The sequence below is a fragment of the Convolutriloba macropyga genome, chromosome 6 (assembly GCF_964194025.1).
Source record: "Convolutriloba macropyga chromosome 6, txConMacr16.3, whole genome shotgun sequence".
Classification (NCBI taxonomy): domain Eukaryota; kingdom Metazoa; phylum Xenacoelomorpha; order Acoela; family Convolutidae; genus Convolutriloba; species Convolutriloba macropyga.
This window is the reverse complement of record NC_134473.1, coordinates 73,861,181-73,880,126: the sequence shown is the minus strand read 5'-3', so window position 1 is coordinate 73,880,126 and position 18,946 is coordinate 73,861,181. Positions and strand designations below refer to the sequence as shown.

At 37.5% G+C, this 18,946-nt stretch overlaps 3 protein-coding genes across 3 annotated transcripts in view; 1 reads left to right on the top strand and 2 right to left on the bottom strand.

Moving 5' to 3' along the window:
- The window catches only part of LOC142340611 (poly(A) RNA polymerase GLD2-like), a 303,984-nt gene that overhangs the window by 215,847 nt on the left and 69,191 nt on the right, over positions 1-18,946 (top strand). The window lies entirely within an intron of this gene.
- Positions 1-18,946, bottom strand: part of LOC142340612 (uncharacterized) — a 355,986-nt gene that overhangs the window by 290,099 nt on the left and 46,941 nt on the right. The gene's annotated exons all lie outside the window — the stretch shown is intronic.
- Positions 1-18,946, bottom strand: part of LOC142340606 (substance-P receptor-like) — a 129,776-nt gene that overhangs the window by 88,100 nt on the left and 22,730 nt on the right. The window contains exon 3 of the mRNA XM_075391293.1: positions 15,273-15,345. Coding sequence (XP_075247408.1) covers positions 15,273-15,345 — 73 coding nt within the window. The remainder of the gene's footprint in view (positions 1-15,272; positions 15,346-18,946) is intronic.

Below are 18,946 nucleotides of genomic sequence, written 5' to 3'. Positions count from 1 at the left end.
GCAACTCTACCCTTTTTGTACCCCACCTGAAAATTTTTTGGCTGCTGCTAACACACAGGCATTGTACCAGGCAAATCTACGGGCGCAAATGAATCAAACAAGCCAGCGAGGCATGGCGTCTCCGAGCATAATTAACCAAGGAACCGCAGATCACCCGCCTTCTCTACACGACACAGGGGCTTCTTCACCGCCCATTCAACAGCCCGTCCCACCAAAACCGTTCCCACCGCAAGTAAATCAAAATAATGCATCCAAGTTTTTCCCAAAGCACAGCTTCAACTTTCACAAGCAAGGGGACCTGAAATATCAAGTATACCTGAGAACAATTCGGCCCGGCGTATATGCCCCCGACAACAAATTAATTTTGTTCCCCGAACACCAAACGCCACTCTTCCTCCTTTTCCGACAACAAATCCTGCCCCCGCATTAAATGTTCCCCTGCACCCAAGCGCCCCATCGAGTCGAAACACTCAAGAGCACAACTCCGAACCCGCTCATGCTATTGACCTTCCCATTCCGAACCCAGTCTTTGCGCCTAACCTCACTGCTCGAACTCCACACGCCCCCTTGATCAATCAGCCTCCCGTCCACAACACTTTTCAAAACAATACTACCAAGTACACAAAGTCATACGTTCCGTTGCTCCTCCTGTCCCAAATATTCACAATATCCCACTTGGCCGACTTTTTGTGCCAAATATGAGTTATTGGCGTTTTCCACAGCACGGAGTGTCATTAGTCAACTTAGACATAACTACCGTAAATAATGTTGCTCCAAATGTACAGGCACACATCGCACCATCAGTTACTAATTTTCCACAACAAATTTATTCGAATTCAGATCTTTTGATTGATATGCAATAACCCTCCTGCAAACAACAGGAAACCCCGATCGCAACTAAAATTAATATTGTATCTGGTCTAGCCACTCCGGTTTTCAGCCAACAAATCCTTATGTTGGGCCCACACCGTTGAGTTGGTGTGGTCCGCAGGTGTCTGCGCCCGCCCCTTCAAGAGCAGACAATGCGTCATTGATTAGGGAGTTGGCTGATGCAATAACCAGCAACAAAAATGACCCCTTGCCAGAATGCAAACTTGCTCAGTATAATGGCGATCAATTACAATGGCACGAGTGGTATGGTCAATTCAAAAGCGCGATTGACTCGCAATCGCTAGTTAATGACGTTAAATTGACATACCTCAAAACACTCGTCACCGGTAAAGCAAAGATTGCAATCGCCGAGTTTGCTTACTGTGGTTTAATGTACAGGGATGCACTAAGGACTTTAGAACTTAAATTTGGCCAGCCACAGGCAGCCCTAAGTGCACACTTGGATAAACTAAGTACTTTTCCGCCTCTTAAAATGCACAATAGGGATAACATCATTAACTATTCAGCAGTCATATCCATCCTCGTTGGGGTTTTCAAGTCACTATCATATGATGCTGACTTGAGAAGTGTTTCCCTACTTAACCAAGCTGTACATAAGCTACAACCAAACATGAAAGAGTCATGGTCGCTCTTGACGGTTAAGAAGCTCTAGGTTAAGCCTACCCTCCTTGACTTTAACGATTGGCTTAAAGAAAAGGCTGTGGCCCATGATCTTATGAAACAAAGCACAACCAAGGCCAGGCCTGAAAATAACAGCACTTCAGTAACCAAGTCCAAAACAGCCTCAAAAGTGTTTGCATCAATTTCACAACAAAGGGAAACAAAGAAGCAAATGCCATCTTTTTCCACAAACACTTACTCTCGCTTTATTGTATGCAAGGGTAACCACCGGCTATGGGAGTGTCGAGTTCTCAAGGAAAAGACTCCAACCCATAGAACTAAGTTGGTGGCGGAAAATAAACGTTGCTTTTCGTGCTTACGCGATAAGCACACATTCCGCCAGTGCCATTACCGAGAAAGTGCCGAGCAGAGGGGTGCAATAGTTCGCATAACACACTATTGCATGGAGCAGATAGGTTTTCCCAGCCAAACAGTCAACAAATTCTAATACCATTCAGCCTTCTGGCAACACAGGTCAAAGTAAAGCAACTACTTTACAGCCGTCTGTACAGCCGTCTGTACAGCCGGCTGTAGGTCAAGTCAACAGCCGTCAAATAAGATCACAACGATGTCATCTGTTACTGATGTTAATGGGCTCCTTCAGGTAACGGAATTGCATTTGGTCAATTCGTCTGGTTTAGACACCAAGGCTTTAGTTTTGTGTGATACCGCCTGCAGTAACTCTTAGGTGGCCGGTAGTCTCGCCGATAGACTCGGTTTGCTCGGTAAAGCGCTAAAGCTAACTGTCAAGGGTATTAATACCGAGGAAGTAGTTGATAATAGGTTTGTTGAAGTTACTGTGAAACCAAGAGAACATCAGGATTTTGAACCATTTACCATCAACCCTTTCGTTAAAGAGAGTCTGAACGCCGGCTCTGATATCATTAATGTACAGGCCCTGCAAGAGACTTACCCACACTTAGCAGTCCTTGACCTGTGACATATTCCTATAAAGACATTGAGATGATACACGGTCAAGATGTCTACCATGCCATCCGCCCGTTAGAATACTTTTCTGCCGATGAGAAGCGTTCACCCGTTGCCGTACGCTTACCCATAGGTTGGGTCTTAAGCAGTCCGTTACTATCAAGTTAGTGTTTAACCTCAACGTGCTTTAAAGTGAATATCGAACATGACAATGAGTTAGCAAGCCAAGTAAAGTCATGGTGGGACGACATTGAATCAATTGGGGCAAGCAAGCAGGTCGAACCACGTTCTGCAGCAGACGCAAGGGCTCATGAAATCCTCGAAAGTACCACTATATTCAGTGGCCTGAGATACAATGTCGGAACGTTGTGGGCAGCAGATAACATCCAGCTCCCAAATAATTACTTTTCCTCCCTTGTGCAACTAAGGTCTCTCGAAAAACGATTGGCCGAGGATGAAGACCTTAGAGAGAAGTATACTAGTATCATCAAGGAAGATCTAAATAAGGGGTATGTAATTGAGGTTCCGGACGCTCACAAGGTTGAGAACCGGTCCGATAAAAAGTGGATCCCACCCCAACATCATCCGTTTTTAAACCCGAACAAACCGGGTAAAGTGCGTACGGTGCTCAATGGAGCAGAAAAATTTCATGGTGCCTCACTGAATAAATTTTTGCTCACTGGCCTTGATCTGCTCCAAAACCTTATTTACGTGCTTCTTCGCTTCCGACAACATCCATATGCCGTCTCTGCCGACATCGAGGGAATGTTTCTACAGGTTGGTGTATTACCATCAGATCAACCATCACTTCACTTTCTGTGGCGGGAGGATCCCACAACTAAAGTTAAAGTGTATCAATATACGCGCCATATATTCGGGGCTAAAGACTCGCCCACATGCGCCAACTATGCATTACAACGCACTACGAGAGACAATGCCAAGCTTTACCCTGAAGCCGCAAAAGCCGTCCTTGAAGACTTCTACATGGACGATTACCTTGACTCAGTGGAATCTTCTGAGAAAGCCATCAATAGATCAAAGGAATTGGTACATCTTCTCCATCTCGGTGGGTTCAAGCTTACAAATTTCGTAAGCAATGTGCCAAATCTGGCTGACCGAATTGATGATTCTTCTCAATCTACTGAGCCCAATGTTATTGTTCCATGTCAGGAAGATTCGTCACATGTGCTAGGGCTAAAGTGGGATCACACTAATGACACTTTAGTTGTGAGTAGGGGTACAAGCTGCGCTATCACCAAGTCCCTCACGCAACGCTTAGTCCCAAGTCTTGTCTCGAAGGTCTTTGACCCCATTGGTCTTGTCGCACCGTTTACCGTCGGTGCGCGACTGCTCTTAAAAAACATCTAGCGTGTCACAGGACAACAATTTGATGACGAGCTCTCACAGGACATTGTTCAAAGATTTTTGGTTTGGAATGCAGACTTACCAAAGCTTGAAAACATCAAAATCCCTCGAAGTTACTTTAGTGGACTCTTTGATAATATAGAGTTGCATAAGTTCGGTGACAGTTCACAGGATATTTTCAGTGCTGTCGCACTTTTGCGAGCTCGAGTAAAAACTCCTACAGGTGAAGAAAAAACAGAGCTTGCGTTTGTTTGGGAAAATCGCGCGTGGCGCCAATGAAAGTATTGACTGTCCCAAAACTCGAACTACAAGCAGCTCTACTTGCCGCTCGACTGAAAAGGGAAATTACACAAGCACTTACTGTGACTGTTAACCAAGTATTCATGTGGACAGACAGCACGACGGTTCTCCAGTGGATTAACTCTAATGAAAAGCAACCAATCTTTGTTGCAAACCGCGTTTATGAAATTTTGGAGTATACCAGCGTCGACCAATGGACCACGTCGCAACTAAGGATAATTCCGCTGACGCTGGCGCGCGTGGAATGTCCGCTGAAGTTTTGCAACTAAGCTGTTGGGTGAAAGGTCCACATGTCTCAACTAATTCACGTTTCCCTTTCGTACCGAACAAAGACGTTATTAATAACATCAAACTTGGCGTCAACCAAAGAAGACACTGCATCTCTGAATACATCTGTTGAAAAACAGATGACTCCTGTTCCTTCAATATTTCTGTTTGATAAATTTAGTTCGTATCAAAAGTACCTGCGCATTGCCACGTACGTTCTCCGGCTTTTTCCCAAACATGCCGGCTACCGTAACCTCGATGGTAGCATTACTGACCCTACTGAGCTTGACGAAGCCGAGCGTCATCTACAGTACTTGGTGCAAGGAGAGTCTTTTGAAACCGAAAGGAAAGATCTTTTTGACAATAAATCTGTTAAACAGAGCAGCCGAATCGCTCCACATTCACCGTTCCTTAGTCCAAATAGGCTGATCCGTTCCTCGGAACGCATCAAGTGGTTAATGGAATTTGGCTCTAACGTAAAGTACCAAATCATCTTAGATGCTCGTCATCCGTTTGTAAAACTGTTTCTTGAACACACGCACGCAAAGCATTATCATCAAGGTGTTGAATACCTAAGATCAATTGTGCAGGAACGCTATACACAACTGAAACTAAGGTCATCTTTGCGTTCCATCAAACCACACTGCCTGAGATGCCGAGAATTCCAAGCTGTTACTATGCAACCAATCATGTCTGACTTGCCTAAGGAGAGACTTGCTTACCAGTCTCCTCCCTTCACGAACACTGGCGTTGACTGCTTTGGGCCATTCTATGTTATTTTCCGCCGTACTACTGAGAAAAGGTGGGGCTTCTACTTCACCTGTCTCACTCTTCGCGTTGTCCATGTCGAGATTGTTACATCCATGGTCACCAGCTGTTGTGTTATGGGAGCTAAGCGGTTTGTGTCACGTAGGGGTACACCTGCCATGATTTGATCAGACAATGGCACTAACTTTATTGGAGCGGAGAAAGAACTCCGAGAAAGTTTTGAAAAGTGAAACGTTGTCAACATTGCAGCTGAGCTCGCTCACAAAGGTATAAGTGGAGGTTTAATCCAACCAGCGCACCACATCAAGGTGGTATCTGGGAGAGGTTAGTACGCAGCTTCAAGCGCGTGTTGTATACTATTCTTGGCACGCGTCGCCTCACGGATGAGGTATTGCATACTACCTTTTGTCTCGTGGAGAATGCCCTCAATTCGCGCCCTTTAACACCCGTAAGCGCTGATAAGTCCGATTTGAACGCAATAACGCCTGACCACTTTCTTTTAGGAGAATACTCTACCGGTATTCCGTCTGTTGTTGGCGATAATGAGTTTGACCATCTCAAACGTTACGCTCGTGCGCAGCCGTACGCTAATGCGATCTGGTCCCGTTGGATCAGAGAGTACGTACCGACGCTGAACCGACGCTCTAAGTGGCAGACGCTTGCCGAGCAACACTTAAAGACCGGTGACTTAGTTTGGATAGTTGAGGAAACCAACCCTAGGGGTTACTACCCAACCGCTCGGATTGTAGAACTCAGTTACGTCTTCGATAGCGTCGCGCGCTCCGCCGTATTACGTATGTCGACCGGTTCACTCGTCCGCTCGCTCGTAAAACTTGTACCAGTTTTCCCAACATCTTCTGCCGGGCCGGAGAGTGTTACGTAGTAAATTTTAGCCAATCAGAATCGAGTATTTCTAAACTTTAAAATAAGAATTAAATACGTTCTAATACACGTAGAAAGCTCCGAAAAATTACTAGCCCCCGAAGTAAAATTACGTGATACTTAACAAACAAAATACAGAACAGAAGTCCATCGAGCAGTCAATATATCGTAATTACTTAGGGAAAATGTTCGCAAATTCATTTTTACGAGACAAACGCACCTAAGGATGTTTATGAAAAACTTTTGCAATTTTAAAAAGATTTTTTCTTTACCATTATTTATAATTTTCATTGAAGATTTTCCAGTTGGCAAACAACAATTGGTAAACACAATCCCAGCACCCAACCCAAGTTGAGGTGCCATCCGGAAGTGACCCCTGATCAGACCGTGCCAGACGAAAGTTACCTCTGATCAGACCATCCAAGAACAAAGTATCCTCTGATCAGACTTAAGTGCGCTCGAACACCGTGTGCGCTCTAAGTGCGCTCAAAACTATCTCTGATCAGACCTTCCCAGACTGAAAAGACCTCTGATCAGACCATAATCAGACCATGGTCCAGACGATTAAGCGACCATGTCCCAGTCCAAACCCAGACAATTGTCCAGACGATTGTGCGCTCAAAATCACTTCTGATCAGACTATTGTGCGCTCAAAAGTTACTCCTGATCAGACTATTATGCGCTCAAAATTACATCACCGCACGAATTTTGTTTTAATATATTCATTTCATACAAAATGATGTTTGCATTATTATATTCATCTAAAGAAAAGACCATTCAAAATGTATTATTGCTAAAGAAAAGATAACCCAACGGCTGAGTAAAAAATTATTTAGTATACATTAGTGCATATTTCCAACTCAATGGATATATTTAGACAGCTTTCTATATAAAACATCGTATTCTACAGTTAAAAAAAGTTTCCTTGTAAGGGGACTGACATGATCAATCAGTTGGACCCCTTTGGTTCTGATCAAAGACATCAGACTCTAGATCTGTCTGTGATCAGAATGCTGCTTTTTGTTGCCTCTTGACAGAGCCGACATCTTTCTTTAAAAAAAACAAAAAATCAAAAAAAATTCTGCTCGAAATGGTCTCTGATCAGACTAATGTGCGCTTGAATCCGCCTCTGATCAGACCATTCCCATCCTGAAGTGACTTCTGATCATACCATCCCCAGACCAAAGTGACATCTGACCATACCATCCCCAGACCGAAGTGACCTCTGATCATACCATCGCCAGACCGAAGTGACCTCTGATCATACTATTGTGCGCTGGAACCAAATCCCAGACCCTGTAATTGTGGTCTGGGAACACACCGTGTGCGTTGGACTTGGTCTGATCAGAGGTCACTTCCGGATGGCACCTCAATCTGGGAACCCCTTGTTATGAACAATTTGATATGATTTGTCAATTGAATACGGGACATGTGGACTAAATTTTGTTTACAGAAAAAAAATAACTTTCGTGAGTGACTAGATGTATTGTTGGTAACACTGGAAATAAGTTGATTCGCAAAAAAAATGGATTCGGAAAAAAAAGTGGATTCGCAAAAACCAAGTTAGTACCTAAATTGTGAATTAAATTGCTTTATAAATAGTTGCCTTTTCAACTTAGGGGTAGATGCGTAGATTACAATTTTTTGGCCCTTGAATGAGATTGAACTGGCGATGTTCTAGCAAAAAAGTTTGTTTTACACTCATTTTTGGCACTTCTGAATTTTTGGTTTGCATTTTTCACCACTGTTTAAAAAAATACGAAATACAAACAAATTAACCGGATAGTTTCTAGAAAGTAATTTCCGGCTCGAATTAACTGCTCCTACACTATATTTTTACCCAATCAATTTTGACATCTGCATCACTAAATATGAGCTCTTGACAGTTAAGCTCTCAAAAATTAGTCGTGAAGGTTGAGCAAAGTTGTGTGCACCAACGGAAAAAACTACCCGGACTATAGTTTTCTATTACAATAGAGACAACTGTAGCTGTCTCATCGTGCCGACTAGCGGCAGTTACACGAACTGTTTGTAAAATTGTGGATAGAAATTTGGCTAAATTTCACGTTAACTTTAGCTGATGAAACAACGCATGGCTTTCAAGCTTTCAAAAAAATTGATTGAAGGTATCATTGTTAATTTTGACACAGAAATGAAACAATAAGGGGGGGCATTGTAATGTTATTTTTCAATCGTTACTAACTAAAAAACAGTATAGAAAATGACGTGCGCATGTTGTGATAAATAGAGGCGGTTTTGTTTGCATAAGAATCCAAAGGTTGTGAAATTAGTAGGGTGAAATTTCAAAACTGGTCGGCATTAGGAACTTAGCGAATCCTCTATTTGCAGTGGTTTGTTTGCATTTCAAACAAAGCCCTGCTGCGGAATAAAACCCAAATCAAATGCAAAATGTTATGCTTAGGAGATTATGTTTGTTTTTCTTACAATAAGAGCGTCCAAAAAGACAGCAGGAAATAGAGACAACTTGAGAAGTTGAAACCGAGAGAGACGGAGTTGAAACTTAGCCTTTTACTGGTGGGTACTCAAAATTTTGCTTTATTTTCAGGTTGCTAAAAAATATTTTGTTGATGATAGAGCAATTCATTATAGAGCAATTTTATTTTTGACTTCTGCTAATTCGATGACCAGGTCTAAGAGTACTGGCCTAAATGCGAAAGATTTTTTTTAAAAATCTGAAACACGTAAATTAAACTAACCACATGGTTAATGTTACATGTTAGAGATTTATTAATCAAACATTATTACTTTCTAATTCATAACAAACTAAGGTTCGGTTTTCTTAAAATATTTTGATAAAAAATATGTTTGAATCCTGCAACCCTTCTGTCTATTGGAACTCTTTCGTCTGGTTTAAGCATTTCCGCTGTAACGTTTTGTTTAAATTTGGTCTTCGACGTTTCTTTTCTAATTTTAATTGGAAGTGTGTTCCATTTTCGAATAAAGATACGAACAATTGAACAATAACACCATTTTTACTTACAATTTTGTTCTAAGAAAAAGTTATGGGTTCGTTTGTTTGCAATAATTGGCACGCTTTCTAAAAATCTGAAATTTCTATTAGTGCAATTTCTTGTTTGTTGGATAACATTGAAAAGAAACCTATTTAATGACACAGGTGTTATTTGGAGCTGTGCTGGAAGAATTTTAGTCTCAAGAAGTAGATCCCTGGCAGTATCGTATTTGGTTTTCATAAAACAAACTTTTATGCCTCAATTTATCTGTTTGTGTTAAATCTGTCAGTAGAGTAAGATGATAAATTTTGAAAAAAATAGCACTAAAATCTAAATGAGACAAAACTAGTGATTTAAAAAGATTTAATCTAATTTTTAACGGTACCTGAGAACGAACCAAATATAATGATCTGATTGCTTAAGCCATTTTATTGATAACCCTATTTAGTTGAATTTGGTATGTCAGTTCCCTATCAATTATTACACCTAAATGTCTACATTTTTCAGATAATTCCATTCGGTGTCCCTTGAAATCGACAGTTTCAATTATGGGCAATTTTTCATTCCTGAACACCCTTAACTCCGTTTTTTCCTCATCTAAGATTAACCTCTTTTGTTTCATACACTGATCTGTCTTGTTTAATAAATCTTCAGCTATTAGCTGCAAATTTGTTTCATTCTTTGCATGACGTAGAATTCTTGTATCATCGGCAATCTGTAATACATCACAATTCGTTGATAAAGATTCACTGAAGTCGTTGACATAATGTATAAAAATTAAAGGCCCTAAGACAGTTCCCTGAGGAACACCGTGATTTTTGACAACCGAATCTGATTTTGCCATCACATTTTTTACACTGTTTTCTATCACAAATGAAGATGTTTAATAGGATTCTTGCATTCTCTCCAATACCATAATTTTATTTTTTCCATAAAAACCTCTATAGACATTGAGAGTTGAAAGCCTTTGCTAAGTCTATAAAAAGTGTGACAAGAATTTCGTTTCTGTCAACGCATTGGTTTGTTTTTTCTGTTAATGAAATGATAGTATCGAGACAGGACTATTGCTTTTGAAATCCGAATTGATTCTTGTTAATCAGACCATTAGGAGTTAGGTGGTGAATTAGTTATTCAAGTAGTAATCGCTCAAAAATTTTTGCTAGAGTTGGTGTGACTGATATGGGTCGATAGTTTTTTGGTTTTAGTTGGTCTCCTTTCTTATGAACAGTTGCAACTTGGGCTGTTTTAAAAAAATATTAGGAAGCGTGTTTTTATTTATACATTAATTAACGACAAATTTTTAGCGCCTATGCTGGTATATAATCCGGTTCGGGCAATTTATGCTTAGGTAGATTATCAATAACATTATACAATTCTTTTCTGGTGACTAGTCAGAAGCTAAATTCCGGTCTCTCAAATGTTAGTGAAGAATGATTTGGAGAAACGCCTTCGCCTTTGTATCATCCGAGCCTGGCAAAACAGTTATTAAAAATATTATTAAGAAAATTGGCAATCTTTCTGTCATCCTAAACAAATTGACTACCTTCCCTTATTTTGTCAGTTTTTACTATTTGACTGTTGGAGTTGATCCTGTTTTGATGAATTTCCATTGTTCTCTTGAAGTTGGTAGCTGCTGGAAAAAATTTTTTGTATAATCATCTGCAGCTTTTTTAGTTCCCTATTCACTGAATTGCGTAAAGATTTGTAAATTTTAGAAATCTGTGGTTTTGGGTTTTTCTTCCACGCATTAGGCAGACGGTGTTTTTCATTTATGAGACCACGTAATTCTTTTGTCAACCATTGCTTTTGTTGGTGTGACTGATATGGGTCGATAGTATTTTGGTTTTAGTAGGTCTACTTTTTTATAAACAATTGCAACATGGGCTGTTTTCAAAATATTAGGAAACGTGTTTTTTTAAACATTAATTAACGAAAAATTTCAAATGAGTTACAATAGACAGTTTACTATCTTTTAGCGCCTATGCTGGTATATAATACGGTCCGGGCAATTTATGCTTACGTAGATTATCAAAAACATTATACAATTCTTTTCTGGTGACTGGTCGAAGCTAAATTCCGGTCCCTCAAATGTTAGTGAAGAATGATTTTGAGAAACGCCTTCGCCTTTGTATAATCCGAGCCTGGCAAAACAGTTATTAAAAATATTATTAAGAAAATTGGCAATCTTTCTGTCATCCTAAACAAATTGACTACCTTCCCTTATTTTGTCAATTTTTTCTATTTGACTGTTGGAGTTGATCCTGTTTTTGATGAATTTCCATTGTTCTCTTGAAGTTGGTAGCTGCTGGAAAAAATTCTGGTGGGTACTCCAGATTTTAACTTATTTTCAGGTTGCTAAAATATTTTGTTGATGTTAGAGCAATTCATTATAGAGCAATTTTATTTTTGATTTCCGCTAATTCGATGACCAGGTCTAAGAGTACTGGCCTAAATGCGAAAGATTTTTCTTAAAATCTGAAACACGTAAATTGAAATAACCACATGGTTAATGTTACATGTTAGAGATTTATTAATCAAACTTTATTATTTTCTAATTCATAATAAACTAAGGTTCAGTTTTCTTAAAATATTTTGATAAAAAATATGTTTGAATCTTGCAACCCTTCTGTCTATTGGAACTCTTTCGTGTGGTTTAAGCATTTCCGCTGTAACGTTTTGTTTAAATTTGGTCTTTTCTAATTTTAATTGGAAGTGTGTTCCTTTTTCGAATAAAGATACGAACAATTGAACAATTACACCATTTTAACTAACAATTTTGTTCTAAGAAAAGGTTATTGGTTCGTTTTTTTGCAATAATTGACACGCTTTCTAAAAATCTGAAATGTCTATTAGAGCAATTTCTTGTTTGTTGGATAACATTGAAAAAAAACCTATTTAATGACACAGGTGTTATTTGGAGCTGTGCTGGAAGAATTTTAGTCTCAAGAATTAGATCCCTGGCAGTATCGTATTTGGTTTTCATAAAACAAACTTTTATGCCCCAATTTATCTGTTTGTGTTAATTTTGTCAATAGAGTAAGATGATAAATTTTGAAAAGATAGCACTAAAATCTAGATTAGACAAAACTAGTGATTTAAAAAGATATATTCTAATTTTTAACGTACCTGATAACTAACCAAATATAATGATCTGATTGCTGAAGCCATTTTACTGATAACCCTTTTTAGTTGAATTTGGTATGTCAGTTCCCTATCAATTATTACACCTAAATGTCTACATTTTTCAGATAATTCCAATCGGTGTCCCTTGAAATCGACAGTTTCAATGATGGGCAATTTTTCATTCCTGAACACCCTTAACTCCGTTTTTTCCTCATCTAAGATTAACCTGTTTTGTTTCATATATTGATCTGTCTTGTTTAATAAATCTTCAGCTATTAGCTGCAAATTTGTTTCATTCTTTGCATGACATAGAATTCCTGTATCATCGGCAGTCTGTTATACATCACAATTTGTTGATAAAGATTCACTGAAGTCGTTGACATAAAGTATAAAAATTAAAGGCCCTAAGATAGTTCCCTGAGGAACACCGTGATTTTTGACAACCGAATCTGATTTTGCCATCACTTTTTTTACACTGTTTTCTATCACAAAGGAAGATGTTTAATAAGATTCTTGCATTCTCTCTAATACCATAATTTTATCTTTTCCATAAAAACCTCTATAGATATTGAGTTGAAAGCCTTTGCTAAGTCTATAAAAAATGTGACAACAATTTCGTTTTCGTCAACGCATTGGTTTATTTTTTCAGTTAATGAAATGATAGTATCGAGACAGGACTATTGCTTTTGAAATCCGAATTGATTCTTGTTAATCAGACCATTAAAAGTTAGTTGGTGAATTAGTTGTTCAAGTAGTAATCGCTCAAAAATTTTTGCTAGAGTTGGTGTGACTGATATGGGTCGATAGTTTTTTGGTTTTAGTCGGTCTCCTTTCTTATAAACAGTTGCAACAAGGGCTGTTTTCAAAATATTAGGAAACGTGTTTTTATTTATACATTAGTTATCGACAAATTTTAAATGAGTTACTATCTTTTAGCGCCTATGCTGGTATATAATCCGGTCCGGGCATTTTATGCTTAGATAGATTATCAATAACATTATACAATTGTTTTCTGGTGACTGGTCGGAAGCTAAATTCCGGTCCCTCAAATGTTATTGAAGAATGATTTTGAGAAACGCCTTCGCCTTTGTATCATCCGAGCCTGGCAAAACAGTTAATAAAAAAATTATTAAGAAAATTGGCAATCTTTCTGTCATCCTAAACAAATTGACTACCTTCCCTTATTTTGTCAATTTTTTCTATTTGACTGTTGGAGTTGATCCTGTTTTTGATGAATTTCCATTGTTCTCTTGAAGTTGGTAGCTGCTGGAAAAAATTCTTTGTTTAATCATATGCAGCTTTTTTAGTTTTCTATTCACTGAATAGCGTAAAGTTTTGTAAATTTTAGAAATCTCTGGTTTTGGGTTTTTCTTCCACGCATTAAGGAGACGGTGTTTTTCATTTATGAGACCACGTAATTCTTTTGTCAACCATTGCTTTTGTTGTGTTTTGGTACTACTTTCTACCAACTTCACGGGTGCATGAAAACTCAGTATATTTTCAAAAATGTCGATAAATTTCAAAAACATTTCGTTAGGCTCATTTATCTCGAACATAGGCGACTAATCTTGCCGGGCAATGTCACGATTGAAATTTGATCTTGAAATTTGCTTGGTATTACGTATCGAAAACTGTCTTTTCTTATCACTGTGGTCTATCTTTAATGATGACTGATTTACTTTTGTGAAGGTATCAACTCCAAGAGTCGACCCTAGAACATTGGCTTCAAAAATTTGGTTCTTTGAGATATAACTATGATCAATTAACGAATATATTTCACCATTTGTCCATGTTGCCTCCGTTTCATTAATGTAACATAGCCCATTGTTTGCTGTGAAAATAACAAGTGACTGCCTAATTTTTGCTCCTAACTAATTTATATTGTAATCTCCGAATAAAATTAGATTTTCTGTATACGAATACACTTTTGAGATTTCTACAATCATTTCATCCAGAAAAAAGTTAGAAAAATTTACATTGGGGCAGTATGTTACTTTAAACAGTAGTTTTTGTGTTTAAGGCTTACCAAATTCAATCCAAATTGACTCAAAAAAAACTTCTATTGATAGTGTTCAGATCATTTCTCATTTTTACTATGAACTGTTGGGAGCCCAAATACCTACCACTCTGCCTCTCTGTACATTATTTAATGTTGATCTTGGTTGGTGAAAGAAGTGATGAATATTGCACAGATAAATTCGGGACTGTCAGTTTTTTCATTTATCCATGTTTCGGTAACAACTAGGAATGAAGTTTCATCAAGATTTTTCCAAAAACGAGACAGTTGCTCATGTTTATTATTGGGGCTTCTACAATTCACATACCAAAATTTGGGAAACTCTGATTTTCTCCCACACCCACCATTGTACTTTTCAATTGTTGATATATTATCCAAATTCGATGGACCCGGGTTTCTTTCGATGTCAACACATTTTTGTAGAATAACTACGATGATTATAAGTAGATATTTTATGTTAAATATTCCGAACCATAGTAAAAAAATTTTGATCTGATCGATATGACGGCAGTTAGGTTTTTAAGTTTTCATAAATTTGAGTGACTTTTGAGAAACTCAATCTTTTCTAGAAAAAAAAGCAAAATTAGTCAAAATTAAAACCAAGATAAAAATCCACCTACATCTCAAATAAAACATTTTTATTGATTTCTAATGACTTAGCTTTGAGACAATTTAATTTGCAACAGATAACAAGCGCGGCAGAGGGGAGTTAGAGTGTCAAAGTTGCAATAGAGCAATTGCTTCATCAATTCAAATTTTTTGGTTTATTTTATTTGATCGATCTTCTGGGCGACAAAATCCCCTTATTGCGCAAAACCTCAGAAGGCGGCAAACTTTATCGTTGCGTTTAGGCAAAAAATAATTCATTTTCTATTGGACAAGATCTTGGTTCTTGGTTCAGAAAATTTAGACGATAATTTGTTTGCTGTGAGTGCATATTCGGGCTAACACTTACTATTTATCAGCAACTGTAGTTAACAATTGCTTCAGGTTATTAGTTGTAACGTATGATTGTTCAATCGGGTTGCTGGCGTGGGGGGGGGGGGTTGGTTTTTTTTTGGGGGGGGGGTGGTTGGGGGGAGTCGACAGACAGTAATTACCTGATTGACAAGTTGACAAGGAAGTAGTTGGTGACTGTATGCATAGTCTTGTGCATGCCTACCACCCAAATAACTATAACACAACAACAACAACAAAATGGTTAAACAGTTTATAAATAGGCTCAGGACTACTGGTGCGCACTGGGGTTAGTTTTCCCCGTTTAGGGAAGCGTTATTCAAAGGCACAAATTATTAATAAATCAGGGTTTTCTTCAATCGATTCAGTTCAAACTTTTTTTTCTCCTGCACCGTAGTGGTACTGTTATTTACAACTCCATTTTTGTTATATACTTAAATGCGGTTAAATGCTAAATTGATAGTTCTTGTGTCTATAGTTGATTATACCAAATTGAACACCCACAAACGGAATTTTTTTTGCAAATAAGAGTGAAGGATTTAAAACATAAAATGAAGCCAATTTATTTTAAAAACCTGACTCATCACAAAAAAGAAAATGATTTGGTCAGATTTACATGATTTTCTTCAAGTGAAACCGGCAGTATATGCAAAATCAGACAAACTGATTATCAGTCTTTAGATAAATGCGAAGAACTTTAATGGAGATTTTTTTGCAATCGTATACACGACAAAAAAAAAACGAGTGACAAAAACTGATGCTTTTTATCTGATATGAAAACAAATCAACTCGCTTTAAATATCTGACCAGAAAGTGTGTCGAAGAGTGTCGATAAAACTATGTGGTATGATCGAGGCTAAATCTCCTAAACTTTGTTTTTTCTTGGTGCTAATGTTTATTCACCACTCTTAAATCTTTAAAACATGAAATTCTGTTGACCATAATGTTATCGTGTGTTGCGAACATTGGGGGTTTTCACTGCAACACGGCTAAGCTGGAAACTGAACGAAAGTTGCCACCTGTGAAGTCATCGCAAGAATTTTTTTTATTGATCAAGTTGATTTAGAAATAATCCAGCCTCTTATATGTAATCGTAATCAGTAACTTAATAATTAGTTGCCGCAAATGCGGCCCACAGACAGATAACAAGCAACTGCGAAGAAAAATATAGAACGTTTTTATGTGCGTTTTTTTGCTTCGTTAACTGAAAACAAGGAAAGTGAAACCTAGTAGTTTTCTCCCAAATAGGAGAATAAGGAAAGCGGAATCATTCAACGGAATGTCTTTGAGACACTTTAAACAGGAGACACTTTAAAGAAAAGTTCCACAAACGTTATGTACGACATTCCAGACTAAAAAGGTAAAATCATTTTTTGTTATAATCATCAGCGCCCAAATCTCTTAAAAAGCAAATTTGTTTCTCCAGTGTCAGTATTTATGTGTTTGTGTATTACATGACATTTTTTAGTTCAAAGCACTAATTAAAAAAACTAAAACGGAAACATGTTGTGATTTAGATCAGCGGTTCTCGAGCAAAAAACTATTATGATTTCGGATCTTTTCCGTTTGTTTGTGCCCCCCTGCTTAGTGGGCGCATATTATTTGCACCCCGAGACGAACGTGCCATATTTTTACAGTTATTTACTATTTAGCGGAACGTGCTCTGTAACTGGCGGGCGCATAACGTTACGGGGGCACAGACGGAAAAGATCCCTGACTTCTATGGGAATTTTAGAAAGATAATTATGTCTTTCTACTATCATCTAACTTCAGCATCTGGATAAAATTGATGGCCGGATTTTGGCTTTTGCAAGATTCAAGCCCAAACAGCTAGACAATTACACATGTTTGGTTTTAATTGCTTCAAATTTTTATAATTCCGTCATCTGAAAATAAAAAAAAGTAGAACTACATTTGCCTGATCTTTGTGGAAAAGGAAACTGGCGAAAATTAAATATTCAAGAATCTCAAGGTGACAGAACTCTCAAAAATCTAGACAAGCAACGCAAAAAACGCAGTTTTTCAAGCAACTTCAATATATTGCATCCATTTTTGGAACATTTGCAAAGACATTGGTTAGTATTTTTAGAAGCCTAATCCAAAAGAAGTTAATGCTTTGAGTTTTCTTACCGCAAAACAACATCAATTTGTATGGTGTTTTCTAATGAGTTGTTAAATCTGGTGAAATTTGATTTTTGATTCGATAAAGAATTGTATGTCACTGCAAAAACGCAGTTAAGCAGGGAGAAAATTCATGAGCAGATAAACCTAGCTGTAGTTGAGAAAAAAGGGCCCCTGTTCATCTAGAGAATTAGAAAATTTTATTATAAATTCGGGAGATGTCACTGAAAATCGAGCAAACCGAGAACTTCATAGTATTTTTTATGCACGGAACATTTACGTTTTTTTAGATCCGAAATAGATACATTAGTCTAATTAAATAGTCTTTTGCAGCATAAATAGTAATCTGTTCGAAGATTTCTCTGACGCATTGTTTGTATTTGAGTTGTTTTATTTTAGAAAAATAGCAAAAATATTTCTTTAACCTTGACCGACTCTAAGGAACTGAAAAACCGTAGCTCAAACGTTGATTGCTGGTTGACAACATAATCCCTTCATTGAATCTAGGCCGTCAAATTGACTGGTTGTGTAACATCATTGGCAAGGAACTTTCCATTTGAATAGAAAATTTTAGAGTTATAGTTTGTTTGTTTTCAACATAGTTGGCAAAAAATAAAAAAACCTGTAACAGAAACTTGATCAAAAGATTTAAAATTTTGAACTGGCATTTGAAATTTTGAAAAACTTTTTAGTTCTCCACCTAGTCCGGAAATAAGGAAGAGCCCAGACAAACCATGAAGCTGATTTGTTCACAAGATGCCTTTTGTTTGAGGCTACTCTAACAAAAAGCATTGCCATTTTTTTGAACTTCAAATATCATTTCTATAAAAAAATCATGAGAAAAATACTTTTTTTGAGGTTACTGTCTATAATGTCGAGGATGCCTAAAACGGTTCACAGAAAAAAACTCTAAGAGAGAACCAAGGATTGCGGATATTGTGTCTTTCAGTTCGTGTTTTCTTTTATGGTTTAATATGAATTACTATTATGTGACTATATCAACTTGCATATGACTTGATTTTCATCTTAGTTATATTTAAATCTTTCGGGTTGCATTTCAGGGTTTTTCATGTGACATCTAGTTTAATTTTTCATTTAAAGTTCATTTTTGTTTGGAGAAATAGGTTTTAAACTTTTTGCATAAAATGGCGGCTCGTGAGCACGCTTTAATTAATTTGACTTGACATGGAGAATTAATTGAAACATCATTAAAATCTCATTGTCATGCGAAAGAAAAAAGTTCATAAAATTAAATGAAAATTACCCACTATGAAATTTTACCATGAGTCACGGAATTACAAGAGTTTGCTTGGCATCGCAAAATTTTTATTACTGGAAGCACTACATTGAAATAAAATTCAATTATAAAGTTTATTCTGATCCGCATTAATATATCAAATATTTGTTCCGACCCCACTTGTGGGGGAGGAACTATATACTCAAATGGGTCTTTTTTGTTCAGTCAATTTTGGCCGATCGATATATTCATCGTAGAGAAATGTGAGTGGTATCACTAACAAGCTCATCCAGCGTATAATTTTAAATTAAAAAGATTTTTGTGAATTTCATTTTTTCGACGAGTTATCGAGGATTGAAGTTTTGTGTGAACACGTGATATTTGGCATGATTTCGTTCAATTTTAGGGTAATTTTTCTTCAAATTATGATATTTTCTATGAAAAATTTAATTCAAAATT